At 47.0% G+C, this 22,779-nt stretch overlaps 1 protein-coding gene across 5 annotated transcripts in view; it reads right to left on the reverse strand.

Moving 5' to 3' along the window:
• stat1a (signal transducer and activator of transcription 1a) overlaps positions 1-22,779 on the reverse strand; it is a 29,128-nt gene that overhangs the window by 549 nt on the left and 5,800 nt on the right. The window contains exons 3-25 of one of the 5 annotated variants that reach the window (XR_012770581.1): positions 22,161-22,305; positions 21,955-22,050; positions 21,794-21,880; positions 21,628-21,706; positions 18,082-18,173; positions 17,824-17,975; positions 16,379-16,537; positions 16,207-16,299; positions 15,399-15,458; positions 15,297-15,317; positions 15,078-15,168; positions 14,910-14,951; positions 12,700-12,789; positions 12,502-12,600; positions 11,231-11,366; positions 11,075-11,130; positions 10,902-10,996; positions 9,345-9,484; positions 8,231-8,419; positions 8,070-8,148; positions 7,902-7,998; positions 5,203-5,260; positions 1,270-1,308 (exon numbers count right to left, since the gene is read on the reverse strand). Coding sequence is in view for 4 of the 5 variants with exons in the window: in XM_075477382.1 (XP_075333497.1) it covers positions 7,676-7,793; positions 7,888-7,998; positions 8,070-8,148; positions 8,231-8,419; positions 9,345-9,484; positions 10,902-10,996; positions 11,075-11,130; positions 11,231-11,366; positions 12,502-12,600; positions 12,700-12,789; positions 14,910-14,951; positions 15,078-15,168; positions 15,297-15,317; positions 15,399-15,458; positions 16,207-16,299; positions 16,379-16,537; positions 17,824-17,975; positions 18,082-18,173; positions 21,628-21,706; positions 21,794-21,880; positions 21,955-22,050; positions 22,161-22,305 (2,230 nt within the window). In the remaining variant the exon portion in view is untranslated. Of the gene's footprint in view, positions 1-1,269; positions 1,309-5,202; positions 5,261-7,309; positions 7,794-7,887; positions 7,999-8,069; positions 8,149-8,230; positions 8,420-9,344; positions 9,485-10,901; positions 10,997-11,074; positions 11,131-11,230; positions 11,367-12,501; positions 12,601-12,699; positions 12,790-14,909; positions 14,952-15,077; positions 15,169-15,296; positions 15,318-15,398; positions 15,459-16,206; positions 16,300-16,378; positions 16,538-17,823; positions 17,976-18,081; positions 18,174-21,627; positions 21,707-21,793; positions 21,881-21,954; positions 22,051-22,160; positions 22,306-22,779 lie in introns of those variants that run through there. The other 4 variants (XM_075477384.1, XM_075477383.1, XM_075477382.1 and 1 more) reach the window with 4 other exon arrangements.

Consider the following 22,779-nt stretch of genomic DNA (forward strand, 5'->3'; position numbering starts at 1 on the left):
TGAATGAAACATCACATCTCGCTCATCTTCTGTGCTAGTCGTGGATTATTTTCCTGCTTTTTTTACGTGTTCGGTGGTCAGAAGGTCGTAGTTACGTATGGACGGATGGATTGGGGCGCCAACGTGCCGTGCATTTGTTTTGTGGAATCAAGGTTTTACGGCACTAAAGTTCTGTGTTTAATCTAAACTAATGAGCTGTGTTCTGAAATGGGAGGGCTCCTGTCTTCATGTCCTAAAGCAAAACAAAGTCTAAAACCAGTCCAAAAATCAAGCTGTAAACGGTCCAAAACCAGTCCTAAATCAAGCCGGAAACAGTCCAAAACCAGTCCTAAATCAAGCCGGAAACAGTCCAAAACCAGTCCTAAATCAAGCCGGAAACAGTCCAAAACCAGTCCTAAATCAAGCTGTAAACGGTCCAAAACCAGTCCTAAATCAAGCCAGAAACAGTCCAAAACCAGTCCTAAATCAAGCTGTAAACAGTCCAAAACCAGTCCTAAATCAAGCCGGAAACAGTCCAAAACCAGTCCTAAATCAAGCTGTAAACGGTCCAAAACCAGTCCTAAATCAAGCCGGAAACAGTCCAAAACCAGTCCTAAATCAAGCTGGAAACAGTCCAAAACCAGTCCTAAATCAAGCCGGAAACAGTCCAAAACCAGTCCTAAATCAAGCCGGAAACAGTCCAAAACCAGTCCTAAATCAAGCTGTAAACAGTCCAAAACCAGTCCTAAATCAAGCCGGAAACAGTCCAAAACCAGTCCTAAATCAAGCCGGAAACAGTCCAAAACCAGTCCTAAATCAAGCCGGAAACAGTCCAAAACCAGTCCTAAATCAAGCTGGAAACAGTCCAAAACCAGTCCTAAATCAAGCCGGAAACAGTCTAAAACCAGTCCTAATCAAGCTGTAAACGGTCCAAAACCAGTCCTAAATCAAGCCAGAAACAGTCCAAAACCAGTCCTAAATCAAGCCAGAAACGGTCCAAAACCAGTTCAGGCTGAACCCTGTTTTACTCCAGTCAGGATTCAAACTGAAAAAGAAGTCTGGAACCAGTCAGAAACCCAAACAGAACCAGTCTGAAAGCGAGACGGTGACGGTGCGTCATGCTGAACGTTACGAGTCTAAACTGAGGAACAGACGACACAAACACAGACTGAGAATTCCTCTGCTTCAGTGTTCAGAGGTCGGGGGTCAGAGGTCAGGTCGGCACACCGTGCAGGAAGCCCAACAGTTAGTGTTTCACACAGACTGAACTGCACGACACAGCAAACGTACCGTCGGGACAAACTCTCCAAAATCCATCAGATTGTTGGTCTGAAAGCAGAACGAGAGACAGACATGAGAAAAAACAGCTGCTGGAGCCACAGAGGGAAGCAGGTGGAAATCAGTCATTACAGCTGAAAGTTTTCAGTCAGATTACCAACATGCCAGCACCCGGCCCTGAACCTTCATCTGAACCTTCATCTGAACCTTCATCTGAACCTTCATCTGAACCTTCATCTGAACCTTCATGTGATCAAACATCTGAACCTTCATCTGAACCTTCATCTGAACCTTCATCTGAACCTTCATGTGATCAAACATCTGAACCTTCATCTGAACCTTCATCTGAACCTTCATCTGAACCTTCATCTGAACCTTCATCTGAACCTTCATCTGAACCTTCATGTGATCAAACATCTGAACCTTCATCTGAACCTTCATCTGAACCTTCATCTGAACCTTCATCTGAACCTTCATCTGAACCTTCATCTGAACCTTCATCTGAACCTTCATCTGAACCTTCATGTGATCAAACATCTGAACCTTCATCTGAACCTTCATCTGAACCTTCATCTGAACCTTCATCTGAACCTTCATCTGAACCTTCATCTGAACCTTCATGTGATCAAACATCTGAACCTTCATCTGAACCTTCATCTGAACCTTCATCTGAACCTTCATCTGAACCTTCATCTGAACCTTCATGTGATCAAACATCTGAACCTTCATCTGAACCTTCATCTGAACCTTCATCTGAACCTTCATCTGAACCTTCATCTGAACCTTCATCTGAACCTTCATCTGAACCTTCACCTGAACCTTCATCTGAACCTTTATCTGAACCTTCATCTGAACCTTCATCTGAACCTCCATCTGAACCTTCATCTGAACCTTCATCTGAACCTCCATCTGAACCTTCATCTGAACCTTCATCTGAACCTTCATCTGAACCTTCACCTGAACCTCCATCTGAACCTTCACCTGAACCTTCATCTGAACCTTCATCTGAACCTTCATCTGAACCTCCATCTGAACCTTCATCTGAACCTTCATCTGAACCTTCACCTGAACCTCCATCTGAACCTTCATCTGAACCTTCACCTGAACCTTCATCTGAACCTTCATCTGAACCTTCACCTGAACCTTCACCTGAACCTTCATCTGAACCTTCATCTGAACCTTCACCTGAACCTCCATCTGAACCTTTATCTGAACCTTCATCTGAACCTTCATCTGAACCTTCATCTGAACCTTCACCTGAACCTTCACCTGAACCTTCACCTGAACCTTCACCTGAACCTTCATCTGAACCTTCATCTGAACCTTCACCTGAACCTTCATCTGAACCTTCACCTGAACCTTCATCTGAACCTTCACCTGAACCTTCATCTGAACCTTCATCTGAACCTTCATCTGAACCTTCACCTGAACCTTCATCTGATCCTTCATCTGAACCTTCATCTGAACCTTCATCTGAACCTTCATCTGAACCTTCACCTGAACCTTCATCTGAACCTTCATCTGAACCTTCATCTGAACCTTCACCTGAACCTTCACCTGAACCTTCATCTGATCCTTCATCTGAACCTTCATCTGAACCTTCATCTGAACCTTCACCTGAACCTTCATCTGAACCTTCATCTGAACCTTCATCTGAACCTTCATCTGAACCTTCACCTGAACCTTCACCTGAACCTTCATCTGAACCTTCATCTGAACCTTTATCTGAACCTTCATCTGAACCTTCATCTGAACCTTCACCTGAACCTTCATCTGAACCTTCATCTGAACCTTCACCTGAACCTTCATCTGAACCTTCATCTGAACCTTTATCTGAACCTTCATCTGAACCTTCATGTGATCAAACATCGCACCGCCGGTGCTCTCAGGGAGCACAGAAGCATCCCAGACACACAGAGCAGCGACTCCACAGTTTATATTACACTTCTACAGGCTTTCTGAAGCTCTTTCAAAGATTTTCTTTGGATAATTTCTGCTTTTTTCCTCATTTTCAGTCCAGTTCTTTTGTTTAAGCCACTTAACTCTGAGCTGTGAACCATTCAGGCAGGAAAAAGGCTCCTAACTCAAGGGATGAACCAGAGTTGTGTCCACACAGAACAGACAACTTAGCAAAGAAGCCGTTTTAAACTGGATCTTTAGGCACTTTGTTCCCAGCAGCCTGTCACAGAGACACATCATTTGTTCCCATTTCTTTAGCTGCATGTGTGAAAAACAGCTTCATAGTTTCAACTTTTTTGTACATTTACATTAAAACTGCTTTCAGTTACCAAAAGAGTCAAATTAATATAAGAAATTCAGTTTAAAAGAAAAATCCTAATCCCAAGATAAAGAACGTTATCACGTCTAAAAGTAGAAAAGTAGGAAAAAACCAGACAATAATGAGAATTATATGTTATACAACATCAAGAAAAAGTAAATAAGATTCCATTTAAAGCTTAAAAAAGGAATATAAGATATAATCTAATGACTAATTATGGAACAATTAATACAAATTAAATGATTAAAATGTTTTATGCCACCAGAAATGAATAATCTAGAAGCTCTTTGTGGGTTTCAGACTGGAGTTAAGATTTGTTCCCATTTCTTTAGCTGCATGTGTGAAAAACAGCAAAGATAACACAGTGTGACAGACAGAAAACAGGATTTCTGCAGCAACAAGGTGATTCCCAAAGAGCTGTTAGCTGAAAACTTGGCATATCTCAGCATGGTGTGCAGTGTGTCCTTAAAACATTTGAGGAAACTGGACGCATGGAGGACAGAAGAAGAAGAGTCAGGCCTAAAGAACTATCTCCAGCAGATGAACAGGATCTGAAAGTGATGTCCTTAAGAAAGAGGAAAACATCCAGCAAAGACCTGACACAGGAGCTGAGAGATGCATCTGGACCTTCAGCTGATCCATCTGCTGTTGGCCCAAGCCTCATCAGAAATGGGCTCCATGGAAGGGTGGCTGTCAGGAAGCCGTTCTTAAGGAAGGGAAACAGGGAGAAAAGGCTGAGCTGTGCCAAAGGACACAAGAAGTGGGCTGAAAATCAGTGGCAGCAGGTCTGATGGAGGGATGAATCCTCCCCAGAGCCCGGAGCTCAACATTACTGAAGCAGTGTGGGATCATGTTGGCAGAGAACGCAACAAAAGGCAGCCCACATCCAAAGAAGAGCTTTGGGATGTCCTTCAAGAAGCCTGGAGAACTGTTCCTGAAGACTCCTTAAAGAAGCTCAGAGCAGATATTCACCTTAAAGCTGCTCAGAACTGAAATAACTCTGCTTCTCTGGGTTTATATTCATGTTTCACTCGTTTCCTGCTTTCCTGGAAATATTAAAAAACGACCCAAGACAACCAGGAGGCTGTTAGAGCTTCCTTCCTTTAACTGACTGCTTCTTCTTCTGCTTTCCTGTGTTACTCTTTTATCTTTCATCTGGAGTTTTACTCCTCATACTTTGCTGTAACACATCTCATTCTATTCTGGTTTTTGTTGAGTGCTAAATGTAAATCCCAGACATCTGAACCCAAACACAGCCATCAGAAATAACTGCTGCACCGTCTATTCTCCACCAGAGGGCGCTACAATAACTACATTTTTTTTTATACATACATATACTATTATTATCATAGACTGTATATATATATATATTTTATTTAGTCATTTGTTATTATTACACTGGAAAAATGCCCCTCCAAAAATAAGTAAGAAAAACAACAAATAAAAGACGTTTTTGCTTGAAATGAGCAAAAAAATCTGCCAATGGAACTAGTGAAAACCGGCTTGTCCAGATTTCTTGAAATAAGATGTGATATTTGGGACTTTTGAGTTAAAAGTGATCTTTCTTGTGCGGAGCAAACCACCAACCACCAGTGCAGAGACTGCCGACAACCCACCACCGAAAGAAAAGAGGAAAACAAAACTGTTGACAGTATCATGAAAGTTACCCGTCTTATGGCTTCAGTTGGACCGGGGGTGTCAGCAATCCTCAAGCCCGAGTGAGTCCTGTCGGGAGAAGTTAGCTAATGGTAACTTAACTGCTAGTTAGCTATGGTAACTTAACTGCTAGTTAGCTAATGGTAACTTAACTGCTATTTAGCTAATGCTAACTTAACTGCTAGTTAGCTAATGCTAACTTAACTGCTAGTTAGCTAATTCTTCTGCATCGAACTACCCAAGCATCTCCCACCACGCGATTGAGCACCTTCTTCCTTTCCCCGCTACCTGCCTGTGTGGGCTGGCGTTCTCTGCTCTGGTTAAACATGAAGAACAACAGGAGGTCGCGGCTCTCTGTTGAACAGGAGGTGCGAGTGGCCCTCTGCTCAGTACCACCGAGGATTAAAGAAACCTGCGCGCCCCGACTCACTAATTTGTAAGTAGGCAAAATATTTACAATAGCACATGTTTCACTGATTGCTGTTGCAATGATAAATTGTAGTTTAGGACCATGGACAGTTCTCTGGGCTGAATTTCTGCCGAGTTTCCTCACTTTTAATTTTGTGACCCGTCTGGTTTAAATGACTGTTGCTGCTTTGATGAAGCCTAATTTGATAAAGTTTCAAATTAATTCTTTAAATATTTCGTTAATAAATATTTCATAAGTAATAGTTCTCTTGTCACACTGTATTTGGCATTAGTAAATAATAATGCACATTTACAGATATTTTACATGATATGAGTGATAACACGTGTTATAAGGGCTATTTTGCACAATAGGTGTGCCTTGAGATTTTTTCTTGTCCTTTGGTGTGCCTTGGGCACAAAAAGTTTGGGAACCACTGGGCTAGTGAGACCAAAACCTGTCTTCCAATTCATTACATTTTTTTGTGGTAGAAGTATCGGCAAGTACTCAGATCCAAGTATCGTTATCGTATCGGTTTGAAAAAAAGTGGTATCGCTGCATCCCTATTAAAAACCTTTTCAAATGAAAAAAAAAAAAAGCTTGTTTCATGTTAAATATGACTCAAAACAATTTGTTTTCAAGACTTTTTCATTTAACAAGATATTCCAGATGTATTGTCTTCAAACAAGTCCCTATATCTGGCTGAAATAGTACTTGTTAGGCAGTTGTGTCTTATATTAAGTGTAATGAGATATTTTAACTAGAAATGAGACAAATATACTTGGTAAGATTTAGATTTTTTTCTAGTGTATTATTATTATTATTAGTTAGTAGTAGTATTTTTATTAGAATTTGTATTATTATTGTTGTTGTTAATATACAATAATTGTAAATATTTATCTTAAATTTTTGAGCTACTTGACTAATTTGAATTTCCCCCATTGGGGGACGAATAAAGTATTTTTCTACTCTGTTCTGCACACCTCTGGATCTCTGTGGGTGTTCTGGCGTGATTCGGTCCCGTGTCTCCGTGTGAGGAGGCGGCGGTTAGCGGCTCAGAGGCGGCGGTTAGCGGCTCAGAAGCGGCGGTTAGCGACAGTTAGCGGCTCCGAGGCGGCGGTTAGCGGCTCAGAAGCGGTGGTTAGCGGCTCAGAAGCGGTGGTTAGTGGTGGTTAGCGACAGTTAGCGGCTCAGAAGCGGCGGTTAGCGGCTCAGAGGCGGTGGTTAGCGGCTCAGAAGCGGTGGTTAGTGGTGGTTAGCGACAGTTAGCGGCTCAGAAGCGGCGGTTAGCGGCTCAGAGGCGGTGGTTAGCGGCTCAGAAGCGGTGGTTAGCGGCTCAGAAGCGGTGGTTAGCGACTGTTAGCGGCTCAGAAGCGGCGGTTAGCGGCTCAGAGGCGGTGGTTAGCGGCTCAGAAGCGGTGGTTAGTGGTGGTTAGCGACAGTTAGCGGCTCAGAAGCGGCGGTTAGCGGCTCAGAGGCGGTGGTTAGCGGCTCAGAAGCGGTGGTTAGCGGCTCAGAAGCGGTGGTTAGCGACAGTTAGCGGCTCAGAAGCGGCGGTTAGCGGCTCAGAGGCGGTGGTTAGCGGCTCAGAAGCGGTGGTTAGCGACAGTTAGCGGCTCAGAAGCGGCGGTTAGCGGCTCAGAGGCGGTGGTTAGCGGCTCAGAAGCGGTGGTTAGCAGCTCAGAAGCGGTGGTTAGCGACTGTTAGCGGCTCAGAAGCGGCGGTTAGCGGCTCAGAGGCGGTGGTTAGCGGCTCAGAAGCGGTGGTTAGTGGTGGTTAGCGACAGTTAGCGGCTCAGAAGCGGCGGTTAGCGGCTCCGAGGCGGCGGTTAGCGGCTCAGAAGCGGTGGTTAGCGGCTCAGAAGCGGTGGTTAGCGACAGTTAGCGGCTCAGAAGCGGCGGTTAGCGGCTCAGAGGCGGTGGTTAGCGGCTCAGAAGCGGTGGTTAGTGGTGGTTAGCGACAGTTAGCGGCTCAGAAGCGGCGGTTAGCGGCTCAGAGGCGGTGGTTAGCGGCTCAGAAGCGGTGGTTAGCGACAGTTAGCGGGTCAGAGGCGGCGGTTAGCGGCTCAGAAGCGGTGGTTAGTGGTAGTTAGCGACAGTTAGCAGCTCAGAAGCGGCGGTTAGCGGCTCAGAAGCGGCGGTTAGCGGCTCACAAGCGGCGGTTAGCGGCTCAGAAGCGGCGGTTAGCGGCTCAGAAGTGACGGTTAGCGGCTCAGAGGCGGCGGTAAGCAGCTCAGAAGCAGTGGTTAGCGGCGGTTAGCGGCTCAGAAGCGGCGGTTAGCGGCTCAGAGGCGGCAGAACTCACCACAGCTTCCATGTCTCTGGGGCTCATGTACTGCTCCAGGACCTTGTAGTCTTCAGGAGACATGGGCATCATGTTGTCATGCAGCCGGGAGGGAGGTCTGCGGCAGAGGAGCAGCGGTCAGCCTGTTATCTCATCCCAGGAAACACAGTTAGAGTGGCGGGCGCTTACACTTCGGACACGGAGATCAGCTCCGTCTTCATGTAGCCCCGGTCGTCCTTGGCGTTCTCCACGTCCATCGGCTCCTGAGCTGGAAGGTGAAAACGTTTGATGAGCTTCTGCTCAGGAATGTTTAACTGGCCGAAGGAAACGGCTGCGGCGGCGGGTCTTACCCTCTGAGGGTTTGGGGTAGTACTTCCCGAAGGCCTTGTCTTTGGGGATGTCGGGGTAGAGGAAGCGCAGCGGGTTCTCCGGGATGTTCTCGGCCGCCATCACCTTGTAGGTGCGGATGATGTCGGGCAGGGACACGGCGGTCAGCTCCTTTCTGGTGTAAGGCTCCACGGAGTGGTACACCGGCTTATCTGCAGAGTAAAACATCAGCAGCACTGAGCAGGGATGCATGTGGGTGAAAGAGGCTCGCAGGGAGCAGCTTTTAAATAAAGAGCAGTGGAGTTCAAAAGGAACGTGTTTGGATCACAAACAGAAGCCAAGAAATACAACAAAGATCCCAGAAAGAGCCTCAAAGTGAAGCCAATAAAGACGTGAGACATGACAGAGGGACGAAGCTGAAAGATGGGAAACCACATTAAAGGGACAGTTCGCCTCTTTTGACATGAAGCTGTATGACATCCCATATCAGCAACATCATTTCTGAACATCTTCTTCCCCCCTGCTGCGTCCTGTGAGCAGAGTTCCAGCCTCGTTTTGGTGCTGATGAAGGTAGTCCGGCTAGTTGGCTGGGGTTTAAAAAATAAAGCGTTTTGCTTCTCAAAACAATATGCGTTCAACAGAGTAATACATTTGCATCACAAAATGGTTCTCCAGGAAAAAGTCAGACCTCACTTCGCTTGGTGCTATTTTCTCTCCCTTCGTATCACTGCCTGCTGTGCAGACCGAGCAGCAAACAGCGTAACAGGCGCGGCTGTCGGCAGGCGGCAGTGATACGAAGGGAGAGAAAATAGGGCCAAGAGATTGTGAGGTCTGACTTTTTCCTGGAGAACGATTTTGTGATGCAAATGTATTACTCTGTTGAACGCATATTGTTTTGAGAAGCAAAACGCTTTATTTTTTAAATCCCAGCCAACTAGCCGGACTACCTTCATCAACACCAAAACGAGGCTGGAACTCTGCTCACAGGACGCAGCAGGGGGTAAGAAGATGTTCATAAATGATGTTGTTAATATGGGATGTCATACAGCTTGATGTCAAAAGAGGCGAACTGTCCCTTTAAATTGGAGCGGCGCTGTGTGGCAGCGATGAAACGCGGCGGGTTTCTGGGTTTTTTACCGTGGACGTCGAGCTCGATCCAGGTGAAGGTGATGGCTCCCTCTCTGCTGCTCTCGCTGAACCTGAGCAGGAAGGTTCCCGGGCACTTATCGCTCAGCAGAGCCCTTTCCCTCTCCTTGCTGAGGAAGCCCATGATGCACCTGTGACAGGCGGGACAGACACAGGGGGACAAACACAGGTGGGACAAACACAGGCGGGACAGACACAGGAGGGACAAACACAGGCGGGACAAACACAGGAGGGACAAACACAGGTGGGACAAACACAGGTGGGACAAACACAGGCGGGACAGACACAGGAGGGACAAACACAGGCGGGACAAACACAGGAGGGACAAACACAGGCAAACACAGGTGGGACAAACACAGGCAAACACATGCGGGACAGACACAGGAGGGACAAACACAGGCAAACACAGGTGGGACAAACACAGGCAAACACAGGCGGGACAAACACAGGAGGGACAAACACAGGCGGGACAAACACAGGCGGGACAGACACAGGAGGGACAAACACAGGTGGGACAAACACAGGCAGGACAGACACAGGAGGGACAAACACAGGCGGGACAAACACAGGAGGGACAAACACAGGCAAACACAGGTGGGACAAACACAGGCAAACACAGGCGGGACAGACACAGGAGGGACAAACACAGGCGGGACAAACACAGGAGGGACAAACACAGGCAAACACAGGAGGGACAAACACAGGCAAACACAGGCGGGACAAACACAGGAGGGACAAACACAGGCGGGACAAACACAGGAGGGACAAACACAGGCAAACACAGGTGGGACAAACACAGGCAAACACAGGCGGGACAAACACAGGAGGGACAAACACAGGCGGGACAAACACAGGCGGGACAAACACAGGAGGGACAAACACAGGCAAACACAGGAGGGACAAACACAGGCAAACACAGGCGGGACAAACACAGGAGGGACAAACACAGGCGGGACAAACACAGGAGGGACAAACACAGGCAAACACAGGTGGGACAAACACAGGTGGGACAAACACAGGCGGGACAAACACAGGCGGGACAAACACAGGCGGGACAAACACAGGCGGGACAAACACAGGCGGGACAAACACAGGCGGGACAAACACAGGTGGGACAAACACAGGCGGGACAAACACAGGCGGGACAAACACAGGCGGGACAAACACAGGCGGGACAAACACAGGCGGGACAAACACAGGGGGACAAAGACAGGCGGGACAAACACAGGTGGGACAAACACAGGAGGGACAAACACAGGCGGGACAAACACAGGAGGGACAAACACAGGCGGGACAAACACAGGAGGGACAAACACAGGAGGGACAAACACAGGAGGGACAAACACAGGCGGGACAAACACAGGCGGGACAGACACAGGGGGACAAAGACAGGCGGGACAAACACAGGAGGGACAAACACAGGCGGGACAAACACAGGTGGACAAACACAGGTCGTTAGTTTCAACCCTTCCAGCTGGAGACGCTCACACAGCGGCGGCGGCGGCAGCGCTCGCTCGGCGCTCGCACGGCGGCGGCGGCGGCTCTCACCCGTCGTTCCACAGCGACAGCAGGTGTCTCTTGATCACGTCCAGGATTCCTTCGATCCACAGCCAGAAAGGGAACGCCTTCTCGTTGGTGCTCTGCTGCTGGACACATTTCGAGGCGTTAAAAAGGACGAAACTCTCTCTTTAACGGTGACACGCGGAGCGGCTCGGCCTCACCTTGCAGAACTTGGTCCAGGGGATCAGTCCCTCTGGGTTCCTCTGAGCTTTGGCTCCTGCACAGAAAACACATGAAAAACATCTCAGAAACACAGACTCCAGGACACCGAATGTTGCTCTGAGGTCTGATCCGTGGCTCTGATCCGTGGGACTGACCCAGCAGCTTGTCGGCCAGCATGTTGAGCTGCTCCTGGTTCAGGCCTCGCTTGGTGACGGAGGAGAACTGCCAGCTCAGCACCTCGGACAGCTGAGACCACTTGGCCGCAGGAGGAGACAGGAAGAACTTGAGATTCTGGAGAACAGAGCGGGCTGTTAGCGGCGCAGCGGAGCAGAGACTCGGACATTAAAGGGACAGTTCGCCTCTTCTGACATGAAGCTGTATGACATCCCATATCAGCAACATCATTTATGAACATCTTCTTACCCCCTGCTGCGTCCTGTGAGCAGAGTTCCAGCCTCGTTTTGGCGTTGATAAAGGTAGTCCGGCTAGTTGGCTGGGGTTTAAAAAATAAAGCGTTTTGCTTCTCAGAACAATATGCGTTCAACAGAGTAATACATTTGCATCACAAAATGGTTCTCCAGGAAAAAGTCAGACCTCACAATCGCTTGGCCCTATTTTCTCTCCCTTCGTATCACTGCCTGCTGTGCAGACCGAGCAGCAAACACCGTAACAGGCGCGGCTGTCGGCAGGCGGCAGCAGGCAGTGATACGAAGGGAGAGAAAATAGGGCCAAGAGATTGTGAGGTCTGACTTTTTCCTGGAGAACCATTTTGTGATGCAAATGTACACTGGAAAAAAAAATGCCCCTCCAAAAATAAGTAAGAAAAACAAATAAAAGACGTTTTTGCTTGAAATAAGCAAAAAAATCTGCCAATGGAACTAGTGAAAATCGGCTTCTCAAGATTTCTTGAAATAAGATGTGATATTTAGGACTTTTGAGATAAAAGTGATCTTGAAATTAGCTTAAAAACCTCTTCAAATGAAAAAAAAAGCTTGTTTCATGTGAAATATGACTCAAAACAATTTGTTTTCAAGACTTTTTCATTTAACAAGATATTCCAGATGTATTGTCTTAAAACAAGTCCCTATATCTGGCTGAAATAGCACTTATTAGGCAGTTGTGTATTATATTAAGTGTAATGAGATACTCAATGAGACAAATATACTTGGTAAGATTTAGATTTTTTCCAGTGTATTACTCTGTTGAACGCATATTGTTTTGAGAAGCAAAACGCTTTATTTTTTAAACCCCAGCCAACTAGCCGGACTACCTTCATCAACACCAAAACGAGGCTGGAACTCTGCTCACAGGACGCAGCAGGGGGTAAGAAGATGTTCAGAAATGATGTTGCTGATATGGGATGTCATACAGCTTCATGTCAAAAGAGGCAAACTGTCCCTTTAAAGGAGGATGGAAGCGTTCGTACTTTGGGTTCTGTGGTGAGCATGTTGTACCAGAGGATGGAGGCCCAGCCGCTGGGCAGCTGGCAGACGTTAGAGATGACGACGACGGGCATAGACATGGCCTGAAACAACAAGCGCTCGGGTCAACGCGTCCAACTCTGGTGCCAAAGTAAAGGCTAAAGGGTAAAGGTTAAAGGTTAAAGGTTTGGGTCCCGCCTCACCTCCAGTTTGATGTCGAGTCCGGACTGGTTGAGCTGCAGCTCCGACTCAAAGGTGAGCGAGTGAAGCTCCTCGGTGACGATCAGAGGACCCTGTGACAGTAAAAACATCTGCATCACAGCTGGAGACACTGAGCAGATGTGACAGTAAAGACGTATAAAAACATCTGCATCACAGCTGGAGACACTGAGCAGATGTGACAGTAAAGACGTATAAAAACATCTGCATCACAGCTGGAGACACTGAGCAGATTCCACATTCAGATACGAATAATTCACTTTTTTTCCAACAAATGTTGGATTTTAATCCCCAAATTTGACCAAATAATGTCGACTCAGCAACATCTTTTCAGTATTTGATGCACATTAATGTTGGTTCCAGCTGCAGGAACACATGAAACATCTGGATCCTCAGACTGATGCTGTGCAACAAGCAGACTTTAACCTGAGGAGCAGAATCAGCTCCATCTTGTCCTGATTTACAGGAAGTCGGCTCTGTGCTGCTGCCGTTGGATCGAAAGCAGAGAAAGCTACTTCGGGAGAGAATATCCTGAATGACCAGTTATTCTCAGAGCTTAATGTGCTTCTGATCAAGTGAAATGTTTGTGCATCAGTCAGGATACAAACATCTGGACAACTAACAACGTTCTGGAAGCCTTTCTCTCCCTTTAACTGCATCAACTAGTGTCAGATAATCTGCAAGGCAGCAAATTATGTCTAAAACGCCCATTTTTTTTACAGAAGAAAGGTCCCAAGCACCATCTCTGAGTGGAGGTTTAGGTTTGATCCATCCAGCAACAACAAACCGAGCCTGGCTGCTTCCTCTGGCTGCAGCCGCTGGGATTCATTAAACAGGCTTCAGGAGCTCAATGCAACACAACTGCTGCCTGGAGCACTGAAAGAGGACGATATCTGAACATTAAAGATGCATTAGAGATGTTTTCCAACTGCTGCCTCTTCCCTTTTCATCCTTCCAGTCATAAACTGTGCAGCCCCCCCCCCCCCCCCCCCACACACACCTTTATAAACACCGGCAGGTGCGTAAATACGCCACCAGGTGGCACTAAAGCACAGCTTAACTCTACGCCGAGGAAGAAAAACTGTTCATCCAGCAGAAACGATGAGTTTTTAAATCACCTTTTCTCCTCTTTGAGCTCAAACTTTGTGGTCCTTTGTCCCACAGCCATAAGGCTCTTTAACAGTGACTGCTGAGTTCCTCTCAAATTGATTGATTGATTTTTTTTACATTTATTTAGTAATTTATTATTATTAGTTAGTAGTAATGTTTTTACTAGAATTGGTATTATTATTGTTGTTGTTAATATACAATCATTAGCCGCTTTCGGACAGAGTAGTTATAAGAACGCAGTTATCAGAACTGTCCTACTCGAATTTCGTTCTGATAACTGTCTTTCTGCTTCAGTCTGCATTCGCACATGAGTCGGGACCTGATAGGGACTGATGCGCCGCGCGCAGCCGTCTGCGTCAGTGACGTGTTAGCCGTTAGCCGTTTAGCGCTACATTCAAACACAAAACAAAACAAAACAAAACCCGTAAAAGTAAGGAGAGAAGAAAAAACACCACAAAGAAGCTAATATGGAGAGCGGGGAGGCCACCGTGTTTATGGTCTGCATGATGGTGATATTAATCATGGACAATCACATCGGGCGTCTAATATCGAGGCTGGAAAAGCTCACAGAGAGAGTCAGGAGACGATACTTTTTCATTTCATGAAGGAAGAAAGGAGAGCAGAGCGCTGCAGACAAAGGAGACCAGTGTAAGTTTAACTTATTAAACACCCGCCGGTTGTGTCTGTGTCTATGAGGAAACATTTCAGCCGTGATAGCATGACATGGGGCGTAGCTACCGACCACCACACACCTCCGTCAGATGCGTTCTATAGAACCATGAAAAGACCCGACCTCGGAGAAGGAGCTGAAATGGTTATAGGAACTGAGGGAGAAAGCCCCGAGTTCCTGTATGTCCGAACACGGGAGAAAACGGCCCCGCGGATTAAAAGGTTATTAGAACTGCCAAAGGTTCCTACAGTCCGAAAGCGGCTATTGTAAATATTAATAATTTTTTGAGCTACTTGACTCATTTGAATTTTTCGATTCTATTTCTATTTTATTCTATTCAAACACTCGAACCACGGTGTCTTCCTGACTCGTCTCCATAGCAACCACGTATCAGATGAAATAGAAGGCTCTCACCTCGTTGGTTCTGTTGCCGGCGACTTTCTGCTCCTTCAGTTGCTGTGAGGAGAAAAACAACGAGTTAGAGCTGCTCTGTGTGACCTCTGTGTGACCTCTGTGTGACCTCTGTGTGACCTCTGTGTGACCTCCTAATATCAGGAGATAGGAGGAAAGAAAAGGCCTCACCAGGTGCCTGAACTCTGCTGCCAGGCTGCCGTTGGACTCCTCCATGTTCATCACTTTGGTGTTTGTCCCCAAAATGTTGAACTTCCGGAACCTGATTTCAGACAGTCGAACATCATCATCATCACCACACGTGGATCTTTGGACCCGCAGAGGTCCGACTCTCACACAACACACCTGACCTCAACACACAGTTCATGCACGAGAAAGTCTGAGACGTACCCTTTCTTCTCCGTCACGTCCCTGAGGAAGAGGAACACGCATGTTAGCGGCTCAGAAACACCAGGGTGCGAGGACGTTTAAAACAACGTGAGATCGGCTTACTTATCGAACACGGCTTTGACTTTGAGCTGGTAGTTGAACTCCTGCAGCTTCACCAGAAACCTGAAGCAGAAGGAAGCGGAATACGTGACTGAGGCAGGAAACAGGCGCTCAGCTGCACATCAGCAACGCTTTCATTTCAGGGGAAGCCTTGAGTGCAATCTGTTGGTTTCCTTAGCTGGGAAAATCTTTTTGAATCGGCTCTATATGAACAAACTGGATTATTTTATGAATAATTATGATTACAATTAATTGAATTCCAATTGGCTTGAATTGGACTTTATTATCTAAGTGCCTTGAGATGACATTTGTTGTATTTGGCGCTTTATAAATAAAAATGAATTGAATTGAAGGCTGAAACGGGACGTTTTAATCAACATGTTCAATAAAAACGGGACGAGGTTCCTCAGATAATCTGCATTTTAAAGAAGCATGACATCATCTGAACACGGGACACAGATCAGTGATCATTTTCACTTCTTATTGTTCGTGCTGCAATCTGCAGACATCTGGGCCATTTGAATATTGCACAAAGCACAAAAGCCCAGCGTGAGTCTCGTGTGATTTCCTGTTTTTTTGTACATTACAGTAAAAAAAAAGTCCAGATCTCATGTCTTTAGATTTCTTTTTAAGCAGCCAGGCCTCCTGAAGGCCTTTCAGGCCCGTTTTTAACCTGCTTTAACATTCCTGATTGAACACGTTTGAATAAAACAACATTTTCATGGAAAAGTCTGAAGAAATGAGGGTAAAGTGCTGCATTTCATCCTGTTGACCTCAGTTTCAGGTGCAGTTTTATCCCCGTTTTTCTTACCGGAGTTTGACGGTGAACTGGACGCCGGTTTTCAACACCAGGGGTCTCTGTGGGTGGGTGGGCATGCAGGGCTGCCTCTCCACCACCAGGGAGCTGCACACACACACGATACACTCATGACAAACAGTCAACAGCAACACGAGCAGCGGCGTGTGAGAGGGAGGCTCCGTACTTAGAGAGGAGGTTCTTCAGGAGCTCCAAAGCTCGGTTCTCAAGAAAAGCTTTCTTCTGTGTGATGGGGTCGCTGTCGTAGGTGAACTTCTGCTCCAACTCCTGCAGCTTCTTCAGGTGCTGACGGACCTGCTGGAGACTCTCTGCAACTGCTGTGAACCTGGAGGAGGAGGAGGGGTGAGAGGAGCAACTTTAAAGGGGGAAACAGCAACTGCATGGAGGGAAACAGCAACTGCTGTGAACCTGGAGGAGGAGGAGGAGGGGTGAGAAGAGCAACTTTAAAGGGGGAAACAGCAACTGCTGTGAACCTGGAGGAGGAGGAGGGGTGAGAGGAGCAACTTTAAAGGGGGAAACAGCAACTGCATGGAGGGAAACAGCAACTGCAGGGAGGGAAACAGCAACAGATGGGGGGAAACAGCAACAGATGGAGGGAAACAGCAACAGATGGGGGGAAACAGCAACAGATGGAGGGAAACAGCAACAGATGGAGGGAAACAGCAACAGATGGGGGGAAACAGCAACAGATGGAGGGAAACAGCAACAGATGGAGGGAAACAGCAACTGCATGGAGGGAAACAGCAACAGATGGGGGGAAACAGCAACAGATGGAGGGAAACAGCAACTGCATGGAGGGAAACAGCAACAGATGGGGGGAAACAGCAACAGATGGAGGGAAACAGCAACTGCATGGAGGGAAACAGCAACAGATGGGGGGAAACAGCAACAGATGGAGGGAAACAGCAACAGATGGAGGGAAACAGCAACAGATGGAGGGAAACAGCAACAGATGGGGGGAAACAGCAACAGATGGAGGGAAACAGCAACAGATGGAGGGAAACAGCAACAGATGGAGGGAAACAGCAACAGATGGGGGGAAACAGCAACAGATGGAGGGAAACAGCAACAGATGGGGGGAAACAGCAACAGATGGGGGGAAACAGCAACAGATGGAGGGAAACAGCAACTGCATGGAGGGAAACAGCAACAGATGGGGGGAAACAGCAACAGATGGAGGGAAACAGCAACAGATGGAGGGAAACAGCAACAGATGGAGGGAAACAGCAACAGATGGGGGGAAACAGCAACAGATGGAGGGAAACAGCAACAGATGGAGGGAAACAGCAACAGATGGAGGGAAACAGCAACAGATGGGGGGAAACAGCAACAGATGGAGGGAAACAGCAACAGATGGGGGGAAACAGCAACAGATGGGGGGAAACAGCAACAGATGGAGGGAAACAGCAACAGATGGGGGGAAACAGCAACAGATGGGGGGAAACAGCAACAGATGGGGGGGAAACAGCAACAGATGGAGGGAAACAGCAACAGATGGAGGGAAACAGCAACTTTGCGGAGGGAAACAGCAACTTTACGGAGGGAAACAGCAACTTATGGAGGGAAACAGCAACTTATGGAGGGAAACAGCAACCTATTGAGCGGTCTCACCAGTTCTGCAGCTGGTCCACGCAGGCGTTGGGCGGACCCCCGATGCAGGCGGTCTGCTGCCGCTGCTTCCACTCTGGCAGCTCCTCGGAGATGAGGTCGGTCAGTAACGACTGAGTGACGTTCAGGAGCTCGCTGAGCTGCATCACCACGTCCTGGAACACACCACGCACACATGAGGCGCCTCACATCCACAGAGAGAAATGACATCACCAACATCTGTTCACGTGCTGCTAACAGTGACTCAGCAGATCAGCTCACCTGGCGTTTGGCTTTCAGCTCGAAGCCCATCCTCCCAATCATCATCTTCTCCTTCTCCAGCTCCTTTGCTGTCATGCCGTTCAATTCATTCTCTGCCAAAGAGAAATAAAAACAAACCTGTAACCAGAGCCGATTGGTTGGATAAAGAACCAGCTCAGAGCCGATTGGTTGGATAAAGAACCAGCTCAGAGCCGATTGGTTGGATAAAGAACCAGCTCAGAGCCGATTGGTTTAATAAAGAACCGGCTCAGAGCCGATTGGTTTAATAAAGAACCGGCTCAGAGCCGATTGGTTTAATAAAGAACCGGCTCAGAGCCGGTTGGTTGGATAAAGAACCGGCTCTGAGCCGGTTGGTTGGATAAAGAACCGGCTCTGAGCCGATTGGTTGGATAAAGAACCGGCTCTGAGCCGATTGGTTTGATAAAGAACCGGCTCTGAGCCGATTGGTTGGATAAAGAACCGGCCCAGAGCCGGTTGGTTGGATAAAGAACCGGCTCAGAGCCGATTGGTTGGATAAAGAACCGGCTCTGAGCCGATTGGTTGGATAAAGAACCGGCTCTGAGCCGATTGGTTGGATAAAGAACCGGCCCAGAGCCGGTTGGTTGGATAAAGAACCGGCTCTGAGCCGATTGGTTGGATAAAGAACCGGCTCTGAGCCGATTGGTTTGATAAAGAACCGGCTCTGAGCCGATTGGTTGGATAAAGAACCGGCCCAGAGCCGGTTGGTTGGATAAAGAACCGGCTCTGAGCCGATTGGTTGGATAAAGAACCGGCTCTGAGCCGATTGGTTGGATAAAGAACCGGCCCAGAGCCGGTTGGTTGGATAAAGAACCGGCTCTGAGCCGGTTGGTTGGATAAAGAACCAGCTCAGAGCCGATTGGTTTAATAAAGAACCAGCTCAGAGCCGGTTGGTTTGATAAAGAACCGGCTCAGAGCCGGTTGGTTGGATAAAGAACCGGCTCAGAGCCGGTTGGTTGGATAAAGAACCGGCTCAGAGCCGGTTGGTTGGATAAAGAACCGGCTCAGAGCCGGTTGGTTGGATAAAGAACCGGCTCAGAGCCGGTTGGTTGGATAAAGAACCGGCTCAGAGCCGGTTGGTTGGATAAAGAACCGGCTCAGAGCCGGTTGGTTGGATAAAGAACCGGCCCTGAGCCGGTTGGTTTGATAAAGAACCGGCCCTGAGCCGGTTGGTTTGATAAAGAACCGGCCCAGAGCCGGTTGGTTGGATAAAGAACCGGCTCAGAGCCGGTTGGTTGGATAAAGAACCGGCTCAGAGCCGGTTGGTTGGATAAAGAACCGGCTCAGAGCCGATTGGTTGGATAAAGAACCGGCTCAGAGCCGGTTGGTTGGATAAAGAACCGGCTCTGAGCCGGTTGGTTGGATAAAGAACCTGCTCAGAGCCGGTTGGTTGGATAAAGAACCGGCTCAGAGCCGGTTGGTTGGATAAAGAACCGGCTCAGAGCCGGTTGGTTGGATAAAGAACCGGCTCAGAGCCGGTTGGTTGGATAAAGAACCAGCTCAGAGCCGGTTGGTTGGATAAAGAACCAGCTCTGAGCCGATTGGTTGGATAAAGAACCTGCTCAGAGCCGGTTGGTTGGATAAAGAACCTGCTCAGAGCCGATTGGTTGGATAAAGAACCAGCTCTGAGCCGATTGGTTGGATAAAGAACCTGCTCAGAGCCGGTTGGTTGGATAAAGAACCAGCTCAGAGCCGGTTGGTTGGATAAAGAACCAGCTCTGAGCCGATTGGTTGGATAAAGAACCTGCTCAGAGCCGGTTGGTTGGATAAAGAACCTGCTCAGAGCCGGTTGGTTGGATAAAGAACCTGCTCAGAGCCGATTGGTTGGATAAAGAACCGGCTCAGAGCCGGTTGGTTGGATAAAGAACCAGCTCAGAGCCGATTGGTTGGATAAAGAACCTGCTCAGAGCCGATTGGTTTGATAAAGAACCGGCTCAGAGCCGATTGGTTGGATAAAGAACCGGCTCAGAGCCGGTTGGTTGGATAAAGAACCGGCTCAGAGCCGGTTGGTTGGATAAAGAACCAGCTCTGAGCCGGTTGGTTGGATGAAGAACCAGCTCTGAGCCGGTTGGTTGGTTGGATGAAGAACCGGCTCTGAGCCGGTTGGTTGGATGAAGAACCAGCTCAGAGCCGATTGGTTTGATAAAGAACCGGCTCAGAGCCGGTTGGTTGGATGAAGAACCAGCTCTGAGCCGGTTGGTTGGTTGGATGAAGAACCGGCTCTGAGCCGGTTGGTTGGATGAAGAACCGGCTCAGTGTTCTTCTTCTGCTGCTTCCGCTTCACGTCCACGTTGCAGCTCGGTTATCTATTGTTTGCTCGACCAGTTTCCCTGGCTAAGATACAGTAAAGCCGATAATATACTGCATTTACTGTAAGGAGTGTGGCAATACTGCATTTGTGACTGGTTCCAATACATTTCGAATTGAAACGCATCTATGAAACACTATACCTGCTCAGTGTCCTCTGTCCCCGCTGCCTTTCAGCGGCAGCCAGCAGCAAACACATCATCGGACGAGGCCCAGATGATAATCAAGTTTAACATTTAATTCTTCAGAAGAAAAATGGCTTGAAGATAAACCCGACGTACAGCAATGATGCCGCGTGCGCGCAATTTATAGGAGTCATAAAAAGAGACGTCTGTGCTAACTGCGAACAGCGAGTTCATGGCATTCCTGATCGTTCAGGAATGCGTCAGTGTGTACGGCCATATCTTGAGGAGAGGAAGACCGGTGAATATACTGATATATATATATATATATATATATATATATAAAAAACCCAACTACAGGAGTTGGCCATCCGAGGGGCATTTGACTGCAATGGAGGATAATCCATAAGACATTGAGATGTTCAGTTTGAAGCCCTTAAAACACTTGCCATTTTTATTTAGATTTTCTTTTTATTTCATTTATCTTGAGATGTTTTAAGTATAAATTTCAGGCCAGTGAAGCACTTTAAGCACCAACACTTTTTCAGTAAGTTTTCGTAAGTTTGTAGAATTGTGCTTCAAACAAAGAACTTTATATTGACCGGATTGCTAGTTAATCATTTAAAAAAAAAAAATAAATAAAAAAAAAAATCATTTACAAGTCAATACTGTCGATATGGAAAGCAATTTAAGGATAAATATTAAACTTTCACCAAATGTAGACATTTTTAAATCCAGGTTAAAGACATTTCTGTTCTCATGTGTCTATGCATGAAATATCTTTTAACTTATCTTGACTGTTGCTTGTTTTTAAATTCATTTAAATGATTTTATTTGTTTCTCTTTATATTCTTTTATGTATTTTATTGCTTCTTCCACTCCCTGCTGCAATGCTTTTATTTTATGTAAAGGACTTTGAATTGTTTGTACATGAAATGAGCTACAAATAAATTTGATTTGATTAGAAATAAATAATTAAATAATTAATTAATTTTAAAAAAAAATGAATCTGTAAAACTGGTCAGAGATCATGTGGTCATAATGTTATGGCTGATCAGCGTCTTTTTACTCGTGTTTCTCCGTTCCAACGCGCTCTCACCTCTGCTCTTCAGGGAGTTCACTCTGAAGTCGTACTCATCCTGCAGGTCTTCCACATTCTTAATGTTCTGATCCACCACCTGAAAGGACAGAGAAACCGAACCAATTAAGGATGTTTTTAGGAAACCAGCTGAGCACAAATCAGTTCCATGTTGTTCCTGTTTGACCTGGACTCTGTCTTTCATCTCCTTGACTTTGATGTCCAGCTTCTGCTTCTCCACCACCATGGCCGACACCGTCCCCTCGCCCTCCTGCTGCAGATAAGAGTTTTAAGGCAGATGCACAGACACTTCACGGGCTCCCAGGTGCACCGGACTGCAGGTTTTACCTCCACACTGCTCGCACTGGCCAAGATCTTCTGCTCCTCCTTCAGGTTCCTGGAGATGATCATGGCCATGTGCACGGGGTCCTCCTGGAAGCGATCCTGGAGAGACAATTGCTCTGCGTTTAGAATTCAGGTTTGTGTTGCAACAGAAGAAATTTGGGGCTTAAAACGATCTCCCTCAGATCGAATCATTGCCTCTGGGGTCCGACCTGCAGGTTCCTCTTGATCTTGCGGATGTTGTGCTGAAGCAGGAAGTTGTTCTCCAGAGCAAAGCGGCTGTGTTGGTCATCCAGCTGAGCCAAGAGGTCATGGAAACGAACAGTGGCCAACGAGTCCTGCATTGCCACTGTGTCCCTGAGGAGGCCCAGAGAGAAAATACAATAATCCTGCACGGCTCCAGCAAAAGAACACTATAACTCTAGGGCTGGGCAACGATTAAAATGTTTAATCTAATTAATCACATGATTTCCCTGATTAATCACGATTAATCGCATTTGTACGCAGAATCCAAAAATGAATCCAAAAGTAGCGTATAGCTTTTAGCATTTAGCTTTATTTTAAATGTGCTGCCATATGAATGAAAGTGCCATAACATTTGTTGTGCAAACACACTTTTAACATCAGCATCTTTCTGTAGTTTTTATGTAGAAGCCTCGCTCCACTGTCTGTTTCCTTGAATGACTTGCTGCTATCAGTTGTGTGTTTTGCCTTTAAGTGATATTTTAGACTGGAACTACTACGCTGAGAAGACAATTCAACTTGGCAGTGTTTACAGATGACTTTGGTTCTGTCGACTCCGCCGTCTGGAAGAACTTTAACATGAAAATG

Source organism: Odontesthes bonariensis, chromosome 11 (assembly GCF_027942865.1).
Source record: "Odontesthes bonariensis isolate fOdoBon6 chromosome 11, fOdoBon6.hap1, whole genome shotgun sequence".
Taxonomy (NCBI): Eukaryota; Metazoa; Chordata; class Actinopteri; order Atheriniformes; family Atherinopsidae; genus Odontesthes; species Odontesthes bonariensis.